A 19,976-nucleotide genomic window follows, 5' to 3' on the forward strand; every position below is an offset into this window, starting at 1 on the left:
TTCCTGGAGGTAGATTGTCACAACCAGCAGCTTTTCTCCGTTTTAGTGATCTCAGTTCTTTTTCCACAAATATTCGACTAACGTAGCCGAAAGTAAACACTTTTTTTGACGTAACAAGTTTTGGTGGTATCTCCCAGACGAAATTTCTTAGCTTAAAAGCTTTGGATTTAATTGATTGTGCAATGTTTGTAAAAAACTTACACAATACGTTTGCAGTATTCAGGTTCTTTTCCTGATCGATGCTCGTAGTTGCAGAAGCTGGAGGATGTTCTTTTGTTGGAAATATTTCTTTGATGCATTTCCAAAACTTAGCCGGGTTTTTACAATTCTCGTGTAGAAGATCCTATTCTAGTGTTTTCTTGTGTCAAATATTTCTACAAATATAACATTCCTGCCACTTTAGCCATAATAAAAAATATAGTCTAATAAAACCTATTATTACCCCATCATTGCAAAAATAATCGGAAAATTATTTGGAGAAATAAGTTTCACTGAATGTTCCAAAATTAATGGAGATACCGGACTGAGTGCTTCCTGCTGGTAAACCGTATCGCACATGCGTATAGGCGTAAAAACTTTATCGGTTAAAATTAATCACAGAAAACCGCTCGTCGTAGTCCAGCTAAAAAATCAGTCAACAATTTTATTTTGCGGAAAAACGTTTTTGTGAAATTTGAAAAACTGTCAGTTAAAACGTAACCACATCCTACAGGCTACGCTTACAGAATTCCAGTAAAATAATAAACCTCAAGTATCACAGCTTGTTCTTATATGAATCAATAATATTTAGATTTTTGCCAAAAGTTATATTGCAGTAAGGGGTGTAGCTACCAACCTGCCTGATTTAAAACAATTTTTTGCAACCAACCGTATTCGATATTTAGCTACTTTCCCTTTTAACCAAAGGTAGTTAACAGCTAGCTACAATCCTGGCCAAAATTGGTTGAGAAAAGGCCAAACACATGTGGATTTATTATCTTTATTATAATTATTTTTGTTTCTGTTGTCCCATGTGTAGAGATTCTCTGTTTTGTTGACATAAACTAGCCAGCAAAATTGTGGTATGTGTATACTAAAACAGTGCAGGTTTTCACTTATAGAATAGTAGCTAGTTTCCAGTCCCCTCTCCCCCATTTCAATGTTGAAGTCATTGTCACATTGTCACAGTTTGAAAAATGCAGTTGGCCACTCAACCCACAGCCAGCCATTGGCTTCAACATTAAAATGGGGGGAGAGGGGGCTTGCATCTTTGTTTATCTTATAAGCTTATGTTGCATTGGAAATTTTATCAACAATTTTGGCCAAGATTGTAGATAACCCCTAGTTGCCGCTTAGTAATAATCCAATGGAGAAAATTAACAGAATTAGAAATATGCTGACTAAGAGCAACAGCTGCCATATCAAACATAATGATAAGGCTAGCTAGCTGGCTATTTTAGTATGCTTCCTCGAAATCTACGTTGGTAGCCAAATTATTAAAATTGGTGGTTTAGGATGTGTACAAGGCTGAAAAACGTTACAATATATTTATCTGAACATGTAAAAAGACATAAACAAAAATAAAAAGCTTTAATAAGAAAAAAAGTAAAGAAAACCAGATGTACCACCATCAACGCCGCTGCTTTCAAAATGACCGTAGTTACGCTGGCTCAGATTGTTTCAAAGTCCGTTAAAATGGCGTTCTGCGGGAATTTTCTGGATTTTACAGAAAATGCTTTTAAGCACATAATGTATAAAAATGCAAAATAAGTTTCAACAACTCTAAAATTGAACTAAAATATGATTCGCTGTTTTGCAGTCTTTATCAAATCAACCATCTCTTGTTTAACCACCCGCCTATTTGCTTATTTTAGTAAAACAGCCAAATATTAGCCTACTTTAATAATGAAATAATCATAATTCGGCTCTCTCTCCTTTCACAACATTCACTTTTAGTATTTGACCATTCTTTAGATAGCTAACTTTTAGTGCTACACATATGTGGCCCACTAGCCAGGCTGAAGGGTGAAGGGAGGTGGTCTCTAGCTAGCTAACATTAGGAAAATCGCAAAAATTTATATATTTATATCATTGCATTTTTATTAAAAGTTTTTTTATGCAAGAACCAAAAATTGTGGCAGTAAGATAATTTATTTGAAAATAAAATTAGTAGAAAATGTTCAGCGAAATATAAATTATATATATATTAAATTTTTTTACAAAAAGCTGAATTGAAACTGGAAATAAAGAGCCTAAATAATTATTTCATAAAATGAGATGATTTTTCATCGTAATATAACTATAAAAAGATTAACGCTATAAGTCAATTTTAGAATGACTGTGCAACAATTATATAAATTTTAATAAAATAAAATTGAAGAGAAACAAATTTTAATAAAAAAGTTAAAAATATATAAAAGTTTATGTCTTCACTATTTTATTTATTTTTCTTTTTTTCAAGAGTGTATACATTGTATATTGCATTATAATTTATCATCCGCAAAAGTAGAAATTTTTCAAATCTTTTGTCTGTTACTAAAATGTATGCTCTCATACATAATACTAAAGTTATTATAAATACAAAGACATTTTCGGGTATATCTGCGAAATTATGTTTCAAAACATTTGCAGAAATACATTCTACAAAACAAGATGAAAATGTATTTTTCCCATATTTATGGCATGTTTTTGTTTGATATAAACATTCCAATACTGAAAAATTATATAAAAAAATAAAAATAAACATTTTTCTGTCATCATTTTTCTTTTGAAAAAATATCCAAACTGTAATTTTTTACAAAAATGCCTTATGATCTCAAACATTATTTTTTTTATGGCATCCTGATTACAAAAGTGTTTCACAAAAAAAATTTCATGCACATCGGTCAAAATTTTGCACATCGGTTATTGAATCTAACTTTTCTGTCAAATGTCAAATTCAGTCAGGCTAACAAGTCTATTGTGTATTACGAACCTGATTATACGATGCAGGTTGGCTTCGTATTAACTCAGTTGGCAGGTCAACCTGCTTTGAAAAAAATCATTCTTTATGGGAAAAGTCAAACCCAGGAAATGATCTATATCTATTGTTCTATGTTTTTGAAAAAAAGTAGCAGATCAAAAGTGTAAACAAATCAGCAAATAAACGAAAGATTGTCATTGCGTATTTGGTTTAGCTACCAACGGTTAAAAAGAATTTTAAAACATAACATGGTTGTTTCTTTTTTGTTTTAGCTTGCAATGGGCATTCTTTTGCTTTTTCAACCTAACACTGGCTTAGCAAGTGATATTATATGAATCGAGTGAAGTCGCCGATTCAACTCATCCTGAGTTGGAAAACCAGCCAGCTGGCTTTAGGAGAGTTGACTTGATTTATATAATGTCAAAGAAGTTTTTAGTAATGGTCTATTTTATGCCAGCTGGTTAACTTAATCACAAATGGGTCAATCCATCTTATATAATCAGGCTCCAGGCTGGTGTAACAAAACAGTTTTCACAGAACTGACTAGCTAAGCTATGCCTATATAGCTAGAGAGAGAGATACAAATGCCATCTTTTTCGGAGTCTTGCAGTAGTAGCAGTCACTCTGGTTAAACTTATGATTGAAAATATCAGCTCGTGATTGAAAACGGCAATATACTGGATAAATAGTTAGCTAACTAGTGTGCTAAATTTGTACGTATAGTGGCAATTTTTGCCAATTTTTTATGCGATCCACGAAAAAAACGAAACATTTGTTAAATAAATTTCATTTAGCTTTCATAAAATTCAAACAGACTACAAAAATTCGCTTTGGAACAAAAGTAATTAAATTTTAAGCAGATAGTGGCATTTTTAACAAATTTCAAGCTTCTAATGACGTCATAGAATATGTGCTGACGCAAACAAAAAATTATTGCTGCCATTTTGTTCCTTCTATGACGTACTATAAGTGTGCAAAGTTTGAATTAATTTGAACAACCGTATGAAAAGTTATTGAGGGGGGATGACCCCCGGTATGTTCGAAGAACCCCGGACCGAATAGGGTTAAAACAGTTTTAATGGAACTGACAATTGCTGTACATTAAGCGTGGGACTGTTATCACGAATATACATGGCCTCAGCTATTTCTCTCTCTTTAAAGTGGTGAACATTAATATATCATTAATATTAATATATCATTTTACTTGTGTTTTTTTTTGTTTGTTTTTTCATATTTTATTGACAAGATAATTTGTTTTTAGAAATTGTTTAAAACCACATCATTAAAATTTTCAAATTAAGTTCTTAAATGACCCAGACATAATCAAAACAATATTTGCGATAATTAATTAGTGTTATTATTGTGAAGCGTTAAAATTTTAATTTTGCATTAATTTTATTATAATGGAATGATTACAGAGATCAAACTGTATTCAAAAATTTAAAAGTTGAGTGAAAAGGATGTATCTACTCTCGAGTACCCTAAAATCACCTATTGGAGAGAGGTTTCTCTTGAATTATCAATTTTTTATTACTTTTGATATCCTGACTCGTTTATTGCATGACTTAAATTGGAAGCACACTCTGGTCATTTACTTATGGAGTTCGTGTATTCAAACTTTAATGATATGTGAAATTATAAGAAACTATTCCTGCTTCTCTGTAATGTCTTACTGAGAAAGTTACCCAATTTTAAAAATTTTCTCCAATTTGTTCTGATACCAAGTCTTCTAGTTAATGATGTGTTTTCTGTCATATCTTCAGAGTCAGTGCTTAATTAAGGACAAATTGTTTTCAAGAGAACCTTTAATAGTTGTACTCCTGCACGCTTGGTTTGACGTCATTCCATATGTACTAGTAACCACATTAAATGTCAATCACAATGTTTTCAACATCATTTAATAGGAAATAATAAAAGTAATAATTTATGGAAAGAAAATTATATAAAACAAAAGTAAAAGTTATTTCAATAATAATAAAAGTAGTTTTCATAAAACGAAAGATTGATAACTATGATATTATCTCAATACATTTTAACCATATAAACACGTCATCACATTACTTTTTTCACTGGTAAGTACATGCGAACGTTTTGACATTTTTTTATTTATTTGAACGATATTACAAGAGATGGGACAGGTGTCACTATTAAAGTTTCCAAAAATTTCTTTTTAGACTAAACTTTTAAAACGAGGGACATGTTTCTAATTTTACTGTCCCAGTCCCACTTTCAACTTTAAAATTTTTTTTTTTGTTCATCAAAAGAATTATATTTTGTTTTTGGTTTTTGAAAAAAATCGAATGTTTTATCTGTCTTTCCAAGTGATATACTGACACTGTTGTAAGTAATGTTGTTCGTTTGAAAAATTTACAGTTAATTTAATGTTTTATTTACCATTGATATTTTACAAAAATTAAACCCATAAAAGAATATTTATATTTTTTCACTTAAACATTTTGGTTTATAAAGTGCTCAAACTTTAACCTTTTATACCCTATTTTATAGAAAGATTTTTAGGACCACTTTTCCGGCCCTTTGAGCATCCTAAATTATTTTACCTTAAGTTAGAATCCAAGCTACTCAAGCTGCTCTCTAAATGAACGAATGTGAAGTGTTCAAAAAAAAATAATCTTTTATGCACAGAATTTTAAAAAGAATTATTTCTTTCGGAAATGGACTATCGCCACCAAAAGTTATTAAAAAACCTGGCATTTTTAATAACAAATACACTACATTGCATGAGCATCTGATTGTCTGAACTCAGTCACTCTTATATTAAACACTTGTTGCTTCTGTGATCGTTAAAACAAGTTCAAACCAACGGGGAATTAAAATCTATTTCTTTTTCTTTGTAATTAAACCTTTTCAGACAGTAGTTGATTTTCTAGCTTCATTTATAATCGATGAGAATTTGCGAAGAGGTACAAAAGACTAACACAAAGGAAATCATTTTATTTGTTATATAGAATTACATTTATCTATGGAATTTTAGAAGCACAAGAAAATGGATTTACCAACAGTTGAGCTTGCTGCGATATTGGAATGCAAGATTTGCTTAGATACATATTACAAGCCGAAAATTCTTAATTGTGGACATGCTTATTGTCAAGATTGCTTAGATGATATTCTAGTGTTTCAAAATGATGGAAGTGCTGAACTGCCTTGTCCATTAAGATGTACAAAAAAGACTATTCTAAGCAAGGAGGAAACAACATCGTCGCTAACAGCTGTATATACTTTTGCTGTCCTTTTGGACAAGATGTAAGTTAAATTTTGTGCAGGAATTTTGCTGAACGGTACGCAAAACATTGTCCGGCAAACATACTCGGTATAATATGCTGCCAATGATAAATCTGTTTATCAACACTTTTAGAATGCTATGTTAAGTTCATAAAACAGTCTACCTAGCCACATTCTCAGAGTAAAAAACAGAATCACAAATAAGTGAGAATTCTTTGTCTTGCTGTTTTTTTTTTTTTGATTTAGGTAGCTGAAAATCACAATTAACATAGTTAGTATGTTAGCTAGGCTTATTTTAGATCATAAAATGAAAGAACCTCTTGTTTTCTAACATATAAATAAAATTGATTTCCTGGGTGTGATCAAACCATATTTAATTTCTCGTGGTTGCGTGTTCTAGCAATCTTGCAAATACCCTCGGTTAAAATTTAGATGCACATGAAAAGTAAGCAGTTTTAGATTGGTTAGGAAAAAAAACAGCTCAGTGCAAAAACGCAAAAAAAGAATGCCTGCCGGATTAGGATTGTGGGATCCGCAATAACAGACGGTGACTATGTTGCACATGCGAGCTGGGGACTTTTAGTAACATAGTGTGCCACAAATAGATTGGAGTGTTTACAACAATAACACACTTACAGCGATACAGGGTTTCGAATGTAATACATTACAGGTTAGAATCTGTTTTAACCCTGTCATAAAAAAAACTGTTGGCCAGAATTTTTATTTAATTTAAGGAATAAGTTCCCGTAATAGTTTAAAAAATACTTGCGCTAACATGAAAACCGTGTTGCACATACGTGTTTCGATTGCTTTTACCAGCAACTTCTACAGTCGCAATACCCCTTTTTTTTAAAAAAAACAGCTAAGCTTTAGTTTACATAAAAGCAGGAAACAGGCGCGGTTACGCTGTGCAAGTAAGATAAATATGCAGCAATTTTAATTTGTAGAATAAGGTTCATCATCGTTACTATCATTGTCAGTTTAAATAAAAGCGAATTGGTAAGACTGACGTAGACCGCTAGGAGCCAAATTGCATTCCTCCCCTTGTTGTTTACAAATATTATTCAATTCAAATTAATTGTAAGGGAACAAATAATTGCTGCATATTAAGCGTGCATCACGAACCTATATGGCCTCAGTTTTTTGTCTCCTTTTATATTGGTGAACATTACCTATTAAAATACTGCAGTTCTTTAGTTTAGCAGGTGGGCGATTCTCATTGATTGAATTTCTTAGGATTTCAGCGTGCTATATTTAATTTAGGTTACTCAATGGAAAAGAAAAATTACTGTGTCAGCAAAGCAAAGAGTGCAAACAGATTATAAGCTGTCACTGTACCACATGCGGTGCAAAGATCTGCGAACAATGCCGAATCATGCATTCCTGTGCAGAAAACAAATATGTTGACATATTGTTTAATGAAAAGCTGCAAGAAATTCAACCATTTTGTAAGCAACATAAGTCATTTGCCAAGTTTGTCTGTACAGACTGCGATAATTCCTTCGTGTGTGTGTATTGTATACAACGAGATCATAAGACTCACAGAAAAAAAAAGATTGATGAAGTTGGAGAGGAAACAAAGGAATGGTTTAAATCGCTTGTCACCTCATTCCACAAAAAAAAGTTTATGTTGGAAACGTTAACAGGAAAATACAATGACGCTTTAAAAATTTTTAAAACTGATAGAGAAAAATTTGTTCATGAATTAAAAGTGCGAAAATTGAAAAGAATAGAAGAGTATCTCAAAATGTTAAATGCAGAAGAAGAAAATTTGTTGAAAGAATTTGACAAAAAAACAGAGCAGTTTAAAGCAAAATTGATATCTACTGGTTTCGTCGACGATAGAAAATTAAGAGATTTTTCAGATTACGTGAACGTTCTTAATTTAAAATCTCCTTTTGAAATAGTTTCCGAAAAAAAATTACTTGAACAAAGATTTTGCCGCCTATTTTCTTTTCCAGCAAACATTCCACATTTTAAATCACAATTTTACGGACTGAATAAACAGGAAGATTTCAAAAATCCATTGGGGCAAATGCAAGTCTCTATAACAGATGTAAATGTTGATGGTCTAGATCCAAACACAATTTCAATTTACAATAATTTGATCGTCAAAACTCAAACACAACCTAACCAAACACAATTGGAAGCTGATTTGATGAACTTAGTTGAAGATGTGAAGGGTATTTTTGATACTATTTTGAATTTATTTGCTGCAATGTTAAGATTAAAACTATGTTTTATAAATATTGCTTATATTTATAGAGTACGGACAACATCATACATATGTTAATCGTCATTCTGAGCAGCAGAAAATCTGGTATGGATATGCTCACCTTGTTTTTATTTTTTGAACATATGACATTTGACTTTACAACAAAAAGTCTAACAAGTTTAAAATTATAGTATGTTATTGGGGGTATTCAGTTGACAGCAAATTTATTTAGTTGGGGCACTCCCTTTATATTACAAATAATTAGCAAAGAAATTAATTTTGTGGGTTGCTTTTTAGGAATGTTGAGAAAAAAACACGAAGTTCAAAGTATTACACTTTCGAAGGTATTTAGTTTTTTATCCCATTTCTCTGCATTACATTGCCTGGAACAAATACATGCTAGGATTTCTCACTCGATGTAATTTTTGTTTGTCGCTAAATCCTTTTGTCTCTGAAGGAGTTTGAATGGAAATGGTTCTTCTATAACAGTTAACAGTTATGTAAACATACATTATTTTAACACATTGGAAACTTTATTATCTAGAAAACAGTTTTCGGTATATAAAAGCTTAAATAGTGTTTGTCTGAACACTAAATAAAATGCAAGCAATGAGGTAAAGATAATATGCAGACATATATAGCTATAAAACCCTCAGCATGCTAATGTCATTAGTGGAGAATCCCGCAATAAAACAATAGACATTGTCTCGTGATTTAAGCCGAGAGTAAAAAAATTAAAAATAGTGGAATGTTGAAACACGATACAGAACTATGAGAATAAAAACATTCAAAGAGCTTTGCTTAATAAGCAATTACAGAAGAAGAGAGAAGTGATATACTTTTGAATATGGAAAATATTTATGATAAATGTAGTTTAAGAAATAAATTTCCAGTTCCAAATCTTTAGAATATTTTTTGGGGTAGCTAACCAACTTTTTGCACATGTATAGCATCTTTTAAGTTACATGTTGATGCTCGTAAGTGAATAAACAGTTACATTGACTGGTTTTTATTTTCCTTGTAACACAGATAGCCTGCTTCGTGTTGCGTTCTGCTTTTCCTGCCATTTTGATTTTCCTTCAGGGGAATTGTCGTTGTCGTGGTTAACGCGGATTGTTTTGATAAAGAAAGTTGGGAACATTTCCCTAAAAATATAGCTGACTCATTTTTGCATTGCCCGTATATAATCGTAAATTATCTTTAAAGGAAGATGCGTGCTTCTTTGTCATGTAAGATATATAAAACTATTGTCAGATTTTCTTGCTTACATTTGGTTTTTAGGGGAAATAATTTTTTTTTTTTTTTTACTTTTAAACTCTTTCCAACTGTTCTACGTTGTTAACGCTTCCCATTGATCAAAATTATAATAATATTATCATGATATGCTTATTAGAACTTGTGGAAATCATTAAAAATGGTGAAGACAAGAAATTTCGATCAATTATTTGCAATGACCCAAATGTTATTTTCCTGAGAAGTAATCATGGAAATACACTATTGATGGAAGCTTCCAGGTACAACAAATTTCCAGTAGTTAAATATTTGATTGAAGCAGGCGAAGATGTAAAAGATGTTGATGATAGCAAATGGAATGCATATCATTACAGCACACGCTATGGTAGCCATGATGTGTTAAAGTTACTAATTAATCATGACGACACTAATATAAACGACGTAAACAATTACAATGAAACACCATTACATTTTGCATGTCGTAGAGGACTTCTCAAATGTGTTAATTTACTGCTGACTATATCACATTTAAATGTTAATGTCCAGAACGATAATGGTAAAACACCATTGCATATGGCATCTACTGGTGGTCATGTTGAATGTGTTAGGTCACTGCTATTAGCACCATATATCGACGTCAATATGCGAGACCATAATAATAACACGGCGTATGATATCACTCAAAACGAAATTATCAAAAATTTACTGGTGGAACATCGAAGAGAATAAATATTCGTTAACTTTTGTTCCAGCTAATCAATAACACAGACGTACAAAGAAGGCATCTATTTTATAGTATAAACTCCTTTTTAAGAATTTTTAAAGGAAGCAGGTCGTTATTTTTGTTTATTTCTTGATTTTTATATCGTTGAAAAGCTTATTATTCTTAGAATGCTTATTTTGAATAAGAAATATAATTTTTTGCACAAAAAAGATGAAAAAAACAACAAACATTTTATTCTAAGAAGATTAACTTGTTTGCAGTGTTTGAAACTCGATATTTAAAGAATATTTTCTGCTCTGTTAGTTATTATCACATTTTAAAAGTAAATAATACAACTGAGAAGCGTGAAATGCAACTTTACGATATAAGTTCAAAACTAGACCTTAAAAAAAGAGTCAAGTTATAGAACTCATGTAGAGTAAATTTAAATATTGTAACTTTTATGTCCTATGTTTCAGATGTCTGCATCTTTTAGGCTTGACTCTGAGCACGGATATTTTTGAAGAGAGTAGCGTAGCGAGCGCCAGCATGCGAATCCTATTTCCTCATTAAATAGCCAATTATAAGTGAAAAGTAAGTACGGTGGGGATTATAGCATTCCTATACGATTTCGTCCCTATACATCAATTAATCTACAAAGAGTTGCGGAGCGTGTGAAAAAATCCCCTAGGTTGGCAAGCGAAAAATGTTAAATGTCACTTTCGGTTGAATCGTATAAAAACCAAGTTCCCACGTGTTCCATGTTATCCGATCAAACGGCTTTATATTCGCTAAAATGAAAAAGGTTTAATTTGATGAAATATATTCCGGGGTTTCTGCATTACCAGTACCGCAGTGCGAATCTGATGTATCAGAAAATGATAAAAAATGTTAAATGAAACAAGAATGGTATCCAGCATCAGTGTAGATTTCGGTTCAAGTTACAGACACGGAAAGTATTTCTTTATCAGGAAATTAATTGAATATATATCGGGAAATAATTTCACAATGTAGAAATTTATGAGATTTCCAGATTTTGAAATTCTTTTCTCTTTCTGATGTTGTTCTCATTGAATCCAAAAAATGAATGTTATAGATATGTTTAAAGATTTTCAGTACGTATTGACGATTGCACAAGAACCACTCCTTGGAAATTTAAAAAAAAAATGTTAATAAAAAATATACATTTTTATGTTAAAAATGTTTCCCGATATAGAAATATAGAAATAATTTCTGTTTCTGTAACTTCACACGCACTGGTGTGAAAAAGCCAAAAAAGGCTTGATTTCAAGACAACAGCAATCTGTTCAGTACACAGAAGTCTATGAGTCTACCTTTTGTTCAGAATCCGACGACCAAAAATTGTGAGCATGTGTTAAAAAACATGGTATCCATCACCGTGGTGCCCATCCGTAGGTAAATGTCTACTCCCCTGGTGTCGGTGATGTGTCCTAATTTCTTGGAAACAAGATATATGGCTAGTTACCTAGCTAAAATCACTGACAGAAAATATCCCTCTCCCTCACATGCCCTTGTCATTCAGTTTTAAAAAATAGCCTTTATCGTCCATACCATATGACCATGTCAATGTCACCTCATTGATCTTGAGGTAACAGCACATATTATCTGTGGGAAAAGTAGCCATTTGTTTTGTTGATTTTGCTAAGTTTTTTGGTCCTTATCTTAAACTTTCCCAAGACCTAACGGATGCAACTACCAAGCATAAGCTATGCGATGGACATTCTTAATTAGAGCAGGATTATGTTACTCACTGTGAAGTATGATGTAGCAGCTAGCTATCTCAAAAATCTGTCAAAAGTTTGAGAATTGCTTAGTTTTCCCTACATAATTGCTTTTGTAGGGAAAGCTTTCGTCTACCGTGTTTTCGATTTAAAATTTTAAGTATTTAATTTTTGAGTATTTAATTTTTTCAAGGCGCTCATTTGGACTAAACGATTTTTTGGCCACTGAGTGCTTTTTATAAAGTTTGAATAATAAGCATTCTAATACACAGAAGTAATTTGAGATACGGATCAAAAAACGTTTTTTTATCCTATTAAAAACAACAACAACAAAACCAGCGCACAGTACACACGAAGCATAATGCCTGACCTGCAATGTAGCATCTTCGAATTTGATAAAATAAACATTCGAACGTTACAACACAACGAATAAACATCGTTTTGAGTTTGATTTCTTTGTCATGTTATCATTAGATAAACCAACAACATCAAACTACACTGCACTTGTTGCCTTTGACAGTTACCAATCGATAACAATGAAAATGACATTCTATTGTTTTTCCGCTAAGCTAAGTAAAATTACAAATCAAGGAAACGGTACAAGAAAAAGAATTTTTTAACAGGTTCATTACCAGTGAGTAAATTTAAAATTCTTTACATTTTATGTTAAAGAATATTTTTAATCACCTATTACTATCGTCATCGAATTCTAAAGTATAAACGACATGGTCTTATTGTTGTGAAAAAGGAAATAAAATGCAGGTTCAGTACTTTGTTGGAAAATTTTGTTAGCTAGCTATAAAAAAGATAAAACAAAAGAAGATTAGCTTTTCATCTAAGAATGTTAAAGTAATATCGTTACAAACCCGAGTTCATATCTTCTTTCTCCCTCTTTAAAGCACAGACTGTTATTCTATAAACTTAATTCAAGAGCCATGGTAAAATACGCAAAAATGTTAAACTTTATTAATATTCTTTTAATTCTCCCTACTCAAATAACAAACCTTTCTGCTCTTGTGCTTCACTTCTCTTAAAAATATTTGAACGTCGTTAGGTGTCTTAATTTTATTTGCATATTTCGAGCAGAAAAGTCACTTCAACCACAGTACATAGAATCAAAACAGGTACAATTTGTCAAAAAATCTCTTCCTTGAATTACGCTTATAGGTATAATACTTTTAAATTTGGAGGTCATAATCGGAACTGGACTAAAAGTCCTAAGTGGACAACGGATTACCTTTTTAAACAAGTTTCTTTATATATCAGATATATTTTCGCTCCCTTTAATGGAAAATGGACTTAGCTCCGCAATTAACAAAAGAAAATGGCCACAGATAACACTTTCTGTCAACCCCAACACCAATGTTTACATAGACATTGACATGGTCATATGTTACCGACACCAAAAGTCACATGGGAGAAAGGAGAGTCATATTTTCTATGGGTGATTGTAGCTAACTAGAATAATGACTGGTTTGTTCGTTGGGTATTAATAGGAAGTTGATTGCTTCTTCGTTGTCTGTAAGTCTTATTGGATATATTATATTTTCATAAGAAAACACGTTAATAGATATATTGTTCTGTTTCTGGAATTTAATGATGTCTTTAATGGTTACTGGGAATTCAATGTTGTTGAAGTTGAGGTCGACGAAGTAGTTTTTATATTTCTTTTGTCTTTGACGGTTTCTCTCTTGTGATAATATCGCGTACATAAAACATTTGTTGTCGGTGTATATAACGTTTGCTTTTGCCATGGTTTTGTTTAGTTTTTGTGCTAGATCGATATAAGTCGATCCTCTTAGTAGTTTAAACATATCGACTTCCATATCCATGCCTAGGATTTTTGACATTATTCAACCTGATCCATTAGAATCACCTAGTTTTTTTAGTCTTTCTAATATACGACGTACTAATTCCTTCAATGTATCATCAAATTGACTATTGTTTAAATATTGTATCGTGTTCGAAAATATTGTTTGTCAATTACCCGTGCTTGGGTCTAATTTTTTCAATTCTAGTATCACAATGAGGGCTACTGTATGTTCATTTTTCATAATTTTTCGTAAGCCTCTTTTACATACCCTTATATAACGATTGACATTGGGCCTTTGGTAGCATCAAAGTTGTAGGTTTTCACAGCATTACCTATCGCTGTTTTTACCAACCTCGGTTCGTCCCAAAAAAATATCTTCTTTAATCCCTTGATTAATCCTTTGTGATATTTTTTCTCTATTATAAAAGGTTTCATTGCAGACCAGACGGTATTTATGCTGTTCGGTTCGACGATTTTTTCAAGTGTTGATTTTGCGGCTTGTTGCATTTCCTTTAACCTAGAATTTTTACATTCGAGTGCAGTTTTCTATTATAGACTTGTCATTTTTGCTCCTTTCCTTATAGGAAAGCAGGGTGGACAAATCCAAACCCTTAGAACTCTGAGTAGGTGTGGTATAGGGGAAGGAGAGTAGAGTAGAGTGGGAGGGACTGAACTGTTCGAACACATTTTTCTCTTTAGCTATTAACTCACCGATTTTAGCGCATCTGATAACATTCTGGAATTATGATATCCGAGTGGGTGGAGGGAGGAGTCGATGTTGGCCTGACCTATGTTGTTTCTAGGTATAAGCATGAAATGTTTCTCCATAATGGTTTCGCCGTAAGACTATGCTTTATAGCGCACAAACCCTGTTAAGGTGGTTTCTAGGTATTGATAAAGTTTATAGGCGTTGGTTATAAGTATCGGTCGCACATGTTCGGAAGGATCTTTCCGTTTTCCACCATGTAACAGCTTGCGAGAGCGTGTGAAGTTGGTTTTCAAATGCGCAAATTCTGATGAGATACATGAAATATATGCCGAATTACTAGAGAAGATTAAATCCAATTCCATGTTACCACTTCTTGGCGTGCTACAAAAACAAGTTGTTGCACGTCAGGAGAACTATCTTCATGCCCATGTAAAAACAAACAAGGATCGCTTCGGAATAGCTTTAAGATGAGTTATTTTTGTTACTTTTTTTTTGTTTCTATAATAGCGTAGACTATGTGTTTCTCCTTATTTGTTGCTATGGCCAGAATGTTTTGTTTATAATCTTAGCTAACCAAAACGTGCCGAATATTGGACTGAGAAGAGCACTTTTCTGTCAATTTAGTGGCGAATTTAACGATATGTGGTTTCAGGCTGCCACATTCTTTGTTTAGCTAATTTTTAGCGTTTAACTATAGTCTAATAAACTGAACTCGGCATTTTTCCCTTTTTGATATTTTTGATGAGAGCGGAAAAGAGAAATACGTATCCTTTCTACTTATAACTACTATTCACAAAATTTATGAAAAAAGTTGTATATTGTTGACATTTTAAGTAGGCATCAAGCTAAAATATTTGTTGAGATTTTATTGAAGTCTTCTTAACCGAACGGGTTAAGCAAATCATTTGTTTTTGTTAGCTTTATAAGCGTTTGAGAGATTCTATTTTCCAAATAAAAATGACTTTAGTTATCAGAAAAGTTTACTTCGCCTCACATGTCATTAAAAAATTTGTTACGATTTTAAAATCCTGATAGGTTTAAATTCTCGCAAATTCAAGCAGATCGGGTTAAGAAACAATGCCATAGCGATCAACCGTGACTAATGTAATAAATAATGTTCCTATTTTTCGATCGTTGATTTGGCATTTCTGTACAGAAAATGCAGCAAGCACTTGCAACATTAAAAAATATGTTTTATACTTTTAGCTGTAACAACGAGAAAGGTGCCGAAGAAACCCAACTCTGCAATCAAAATGTTCAAGAATATTTTTTAGGAGTAATATGGATTACTAAAGCTTAAATAGAACTTAACCTCCATACGGCTTGCCCGTGTGTCCCGACCTTTTTGAGGAAAACAACATAGTTAATTAATGTATGTAAAACTCGTTTTAGTAGCGAAAGGTTCTGACGCTATGGCGTAGAACATGCCAAGACCCCAAGCATTATTTTTATATAAATTTACCGCTCTGACAAATTTGGTTAGATCCGCGTCTGATAACCTCTTGTTTCAGTTGTTATAGAAACTATTTATTTTTTCCTGCTCCTGTTTCAATAACCCTACAAAAACATATTGCGTGCTCCATCTTTGTGATTTTACCGCCATTCTTCACGAGATTCAACCTATGTAACTAAGACATATAAGCACAATATTAAGACATGAAAGTTTGAAGAGAAAATATCTCGTGTGTAATGCCGTATATGAATATTAAACACAATATTCGTACCAAACGTCGATCACAGGGTTTTCTTGCTCAGGTAACCTAATCTTGTCACTGTCCTGATGTCTGATGCCCTGGGAAGAAGGTTGCTAATTATCATTTATATAAGACATATTGAAGACATCATTAACCATGTTTGCATATTCTGCTATTGAACTTTTTATTGGTAGTTCATAAGAAGAAATTCCAAATTTGCAGCTGGTTTATATAATCTCTACGATGGAGCAGAGCCAATAACAAACAAAAACTTATAGACACAGACCACATAAAAAACAACATTACAAACACTGCCTTCTTTTCTCGCACGATTTGCGCTGACAATAAGATTTCTTCTACGGTAAGAATTTTTTGACAATTTTAATAAGCCAAGAAAATGCTTTTGGGATATATAATATTTTAATGATTCCTTTGGTAAATCCCTTATGTAATTTCACGAATAAAAGAGAATAGTTAAAGAGATTAGAATAAAACCTGCATTACTGTGGAAACATAGAGAGAGTGACTGTCTTATAAAGAACCTTTATATAACGAACATTTTCCTTTCCTTCACCCTAAATAATTTTGAATTATTTGTAAAACGTTAAATTTTTGCCTCAAAAGTTCAGCGTGATATAAATTTTTATTTTGTGCTTTTATACTTGACCGCTTGCCGCTTGAGAGGAGGTATCCAGTAGCATTTGCACAAGGATATCAATTTAATTAAATTGATAAAAGTTAATTTTACGCAAAAGTACTCTCTTCTGGCTTCCAATTAGACGCGCGATCAGTTTTAAAGCAGCAATACCATTATGAGTAAGATATAAATAAGTTCTCTTTTAAAAAAAACTCAAAACATTTGTGTGATAATTTTGCATGATTTATTCTAATTTAGATGAAGTGTTGTGTCCTGATACTGTGTATACAAATTTATGCGGTGGTAGCAAATAGCGCTGACCGGTTTGTTGACAACAACAACTTACAAATTGGTTTCGGTAAAGATTGTTACCTATTCTGGAGAGGAGATAATGGCTATCGAAAAAACGGGGAGTTTAGATGCGGTTCAAAAAACGGTGATCCGATGTACGTTAAGAAGGCGAAGAATGGTTATTATTACATTGGAAGCGACATTGGTCCTTTGTTTTGGAATGGAAATCCCGGAAACACAAAAAATGCAGAATTTCGCAAAGGCAAATCGCCCAGCGATACATTTTGGATACGAAAACAATCAGACGGACTATACGCAATAGGTTATGACGACTGTCCTTTATATTGGCGTGGAGATAAAGGCAACGTTAAAAATGCTGAATTTCGATGCGGAAAACCTATTTCTGACACTTTCTGGATCAAAGGTGATGGTTGCAAAATATCAAAGATACATATCATAGACAACGGGAATGATGCATCTCCCGATGGGGAAGAAATAGTTGGCCTAACGACAGCAGGAAGCTGCTCAGCTGGAAGTAATACCTTAGCATTAACGACAACACAGGAAGTTACGGAAGAAGTGGGTATAGAAATATCGAGATCCGTTGAACACAACTGGCAGGTCAGCCAAAGTGTCACTGTCGAAGCAAGTGCTAAATTTCTTGGCTCTGGTGGATCTGTGTCGGCTACGGTTGGAACTTCTATCGGAGGATCAGTAAGTTATGGTAGTTCGAGAAGTAAAAGCACTTCGCACAGTACTTCGTCTCGTTCGAGTCACGAGGTTTCTTATTCTACACCTGGTGGAGCGTTAATTGTCGGCTTCGTGAAGAGATACACGTTTGACCGATCCAGAATACCTGCAAAAGTCACTGTCTCCTGTAAAGGTGGCTATCAATTTAAATACAGCACAGAAATTAAATTAAAATCGAAAACATATAGCCATGCGTTCTTCAAGTCCTCCAGAGGAACGTTTTTCCCTGGCAAATGTAACGAGAATCGCGTTCATTGTATCTACAGTGATTCTTACAGAAGCTACAAAAGTTTAATGGAAGCTGGAAGAAAATTTTCACAGTGTTTTGAAAACAGAGCTGGAAAAATGGAAAAACAAAGTGTGTTGTAAAGTTATATTAATATATTTCAGGTGATAGAAATACCTTCTATTTGTTACTGTTTCGTTTTAAGCACGAGGATATTTCTCGAATAATGTTGTGTAAGATTTTGCTTTTCAACGAAGTCCAGAATACGGTTCTTGTGCAGTATTGTGCATAGTTGAAAAGAATACGCATAAAAAGCTTCTTCCATGTTTGCCGTCTTGATTCATTAGGATAATGTAAAAAAACACTTATGATCAACGGGAAATCTTTCCGCTATGCCACTTTTCCAATGACAATGTTTTTTTATCGTGCTAGAAATCGTCGTTTCTTACCGAATACATAATTTCTTTACACTTGCATGTAATGTTTTTTTTAATGAAATGTGCGTTGTGTTGTAGTAATAACATCTTACGAAATAAAATTTGGTACAAATTGCTTTATGTTTACAGAGAAATTAGGCGTATGTAGCAAAAAAGGGTCTGTTACATTCAAAATTTTCAAACTACAATATGAATAACCAGGCTTACATTAAACACAACGAATTATGCAGCTTTTTTTTGCGTATGGCAACAGGTGCGTGTCGAGAAGCTGTTCAGGGATTTCAGATCGTTCTTTAAAGTAAAAGGGTTTTAAAATAGAAATTGTATCTACAGACGCCCCATTACGAAGCAGGGCTTCCTTTGATCGAAGATCCATTCTGCCACTAGATCGGCCGCTAGGCTGTCACTGTCTTATTTTAAGGTGCGCGCATTACAATTTGGAAATTTTTTTGTTTCTTGTTGCGTTTTTAAAATATATGTACTTTATTACATATTGATCTCCGGTTGTGTTTAGACTCAAACTTACGTAAAAATATGCTGGCGCGTGGTGTTTATGAACGAATTGTTTTTTTTCAGGTACTGCGAAAATATGCGCTGATACTTTGACACCTTGGAGGGGATAACGATTTGTGCTTCTTTAAATAATAACTCGTCAGATGTGTGTTGTTTTTAAATAAAATTAATACACGGTTTATTCTCCAAGTGAAACTTTTCAAAGCTTATTTGCTGTTAATTTGACGTAATATGACACCACATTTAGAAACAAAGTTCAAAAAGGAACATTTACAATGACTACCGCTACACTGATTTCCCATCTAGTAAATACTGTATCCAAGATGCGATTCCCTTCTTGTGTCAAATATTATTACAAAAATAACTTCCCTGCCACTTTAGTCATAATCCAAACATAGTTTACAACCTATTGTCACCCCGTCATCGCAAAAATAAACGGAAAATTATTTTGAGGAAAAAGTTCAAGTGAAAGTTCCAAAATTAATACAGACACCGGACTGAGTGCTTATTGCTGGTAAACCGTATCGCTCATGCGTATAGGCGTAATACCCTTTTGAAAACAAACACTTTATCGGTTAAAATAAATCACAAAAAAATCACTTGTCGTTGTTCAGCTAAAAAACCAGTCAGCAATTTTATTTTGCGGAAAAACTTTTTCGTGAAATTTGAAAAACTGTCAGTTATAATATGAGCACATCCTACAGGCTGCGATTGCAAAATTCCAGTAAAATAATAAACCTCAAGTATCACAGCTTGTTCTTTAATTAAATCAATAATCTTTAGATATTTGCCAAAACGTATATTACAGCAGGAGGTATAGCTACCAACCTGC

At 32.9% G+C, this 19,976-nt stretch overlaps 2 protein-coding genes across 2 annotated transcripts; both read left to right on the forward strand.

Moving 5' to 3' along the window:
• Nucleotides 1–5,918: 5,918 nt before the first annotated feature.
• Nucleotides 5,919–10,555, forward strand: LOC130648867 (uncharacterized). The gene is made up of 5 exons (XM_057455359.1): nucleotides 5,919–6,202; nucleotides 7,445–8,364; nucleotides 8,447–8,501; nucleotides 8,694–8,740; nucleotides 9,790–10,555. Exons 1-5 carry the CDS (start codon nucleotides 5,946–5,948, stop codon nucleotides 10,356–10,358), a joined length of 1,848 nt encoding a protein of 615 aa, XP_057311342.1. The 5' UTR covers nucleotides 5,919–5,945; the 3' UTR covers nucleotides 10,359–10,555.
• A 5,411-nt stretch (nucleotides 10,556–15,966) lies between these two features.
• On the forward strand, nucleotides 15,967–18,746 carry LOC130643534 (uncharacterized). Its single transcript, XM_057449604.1, has 3 exons — nucleotides 15,967–16,013; nucleotides 16,543–16,651; nucleotides 17,186–18,746. Exons 1-3 carry the CDS (start codon nucleotides 15,967–15,969, stop codon nucleotides 18,335–18,337), a joined length of 1,308 nt encoding a protein of 435 aa, XP_057305587.1. The 3' UTR covers nucleotides 18,338–18,746.
• The last annotated feature ends 1,230 nt before the right edge of the window (nucleotides 18,747–19,976 follow it).

This window comes from Hydractinia symbiolongicarpus, chromosome 1 (genome assembly GCF_029227915.1).
Source record: "Hydractinia symbiolongicarpus strain clone_291-10 chromosome 1, HSymV2.1, whole genome shotgun sequence".
Classification (NCBI taxonomy): domain Eukaryota; kingdom Metazoa; phylum Cnidaria; class Hydrozoa; order Anthoathecata; family Hydractiniidae; genus Hydractinia; species Hydractinia symbiolongicarpus.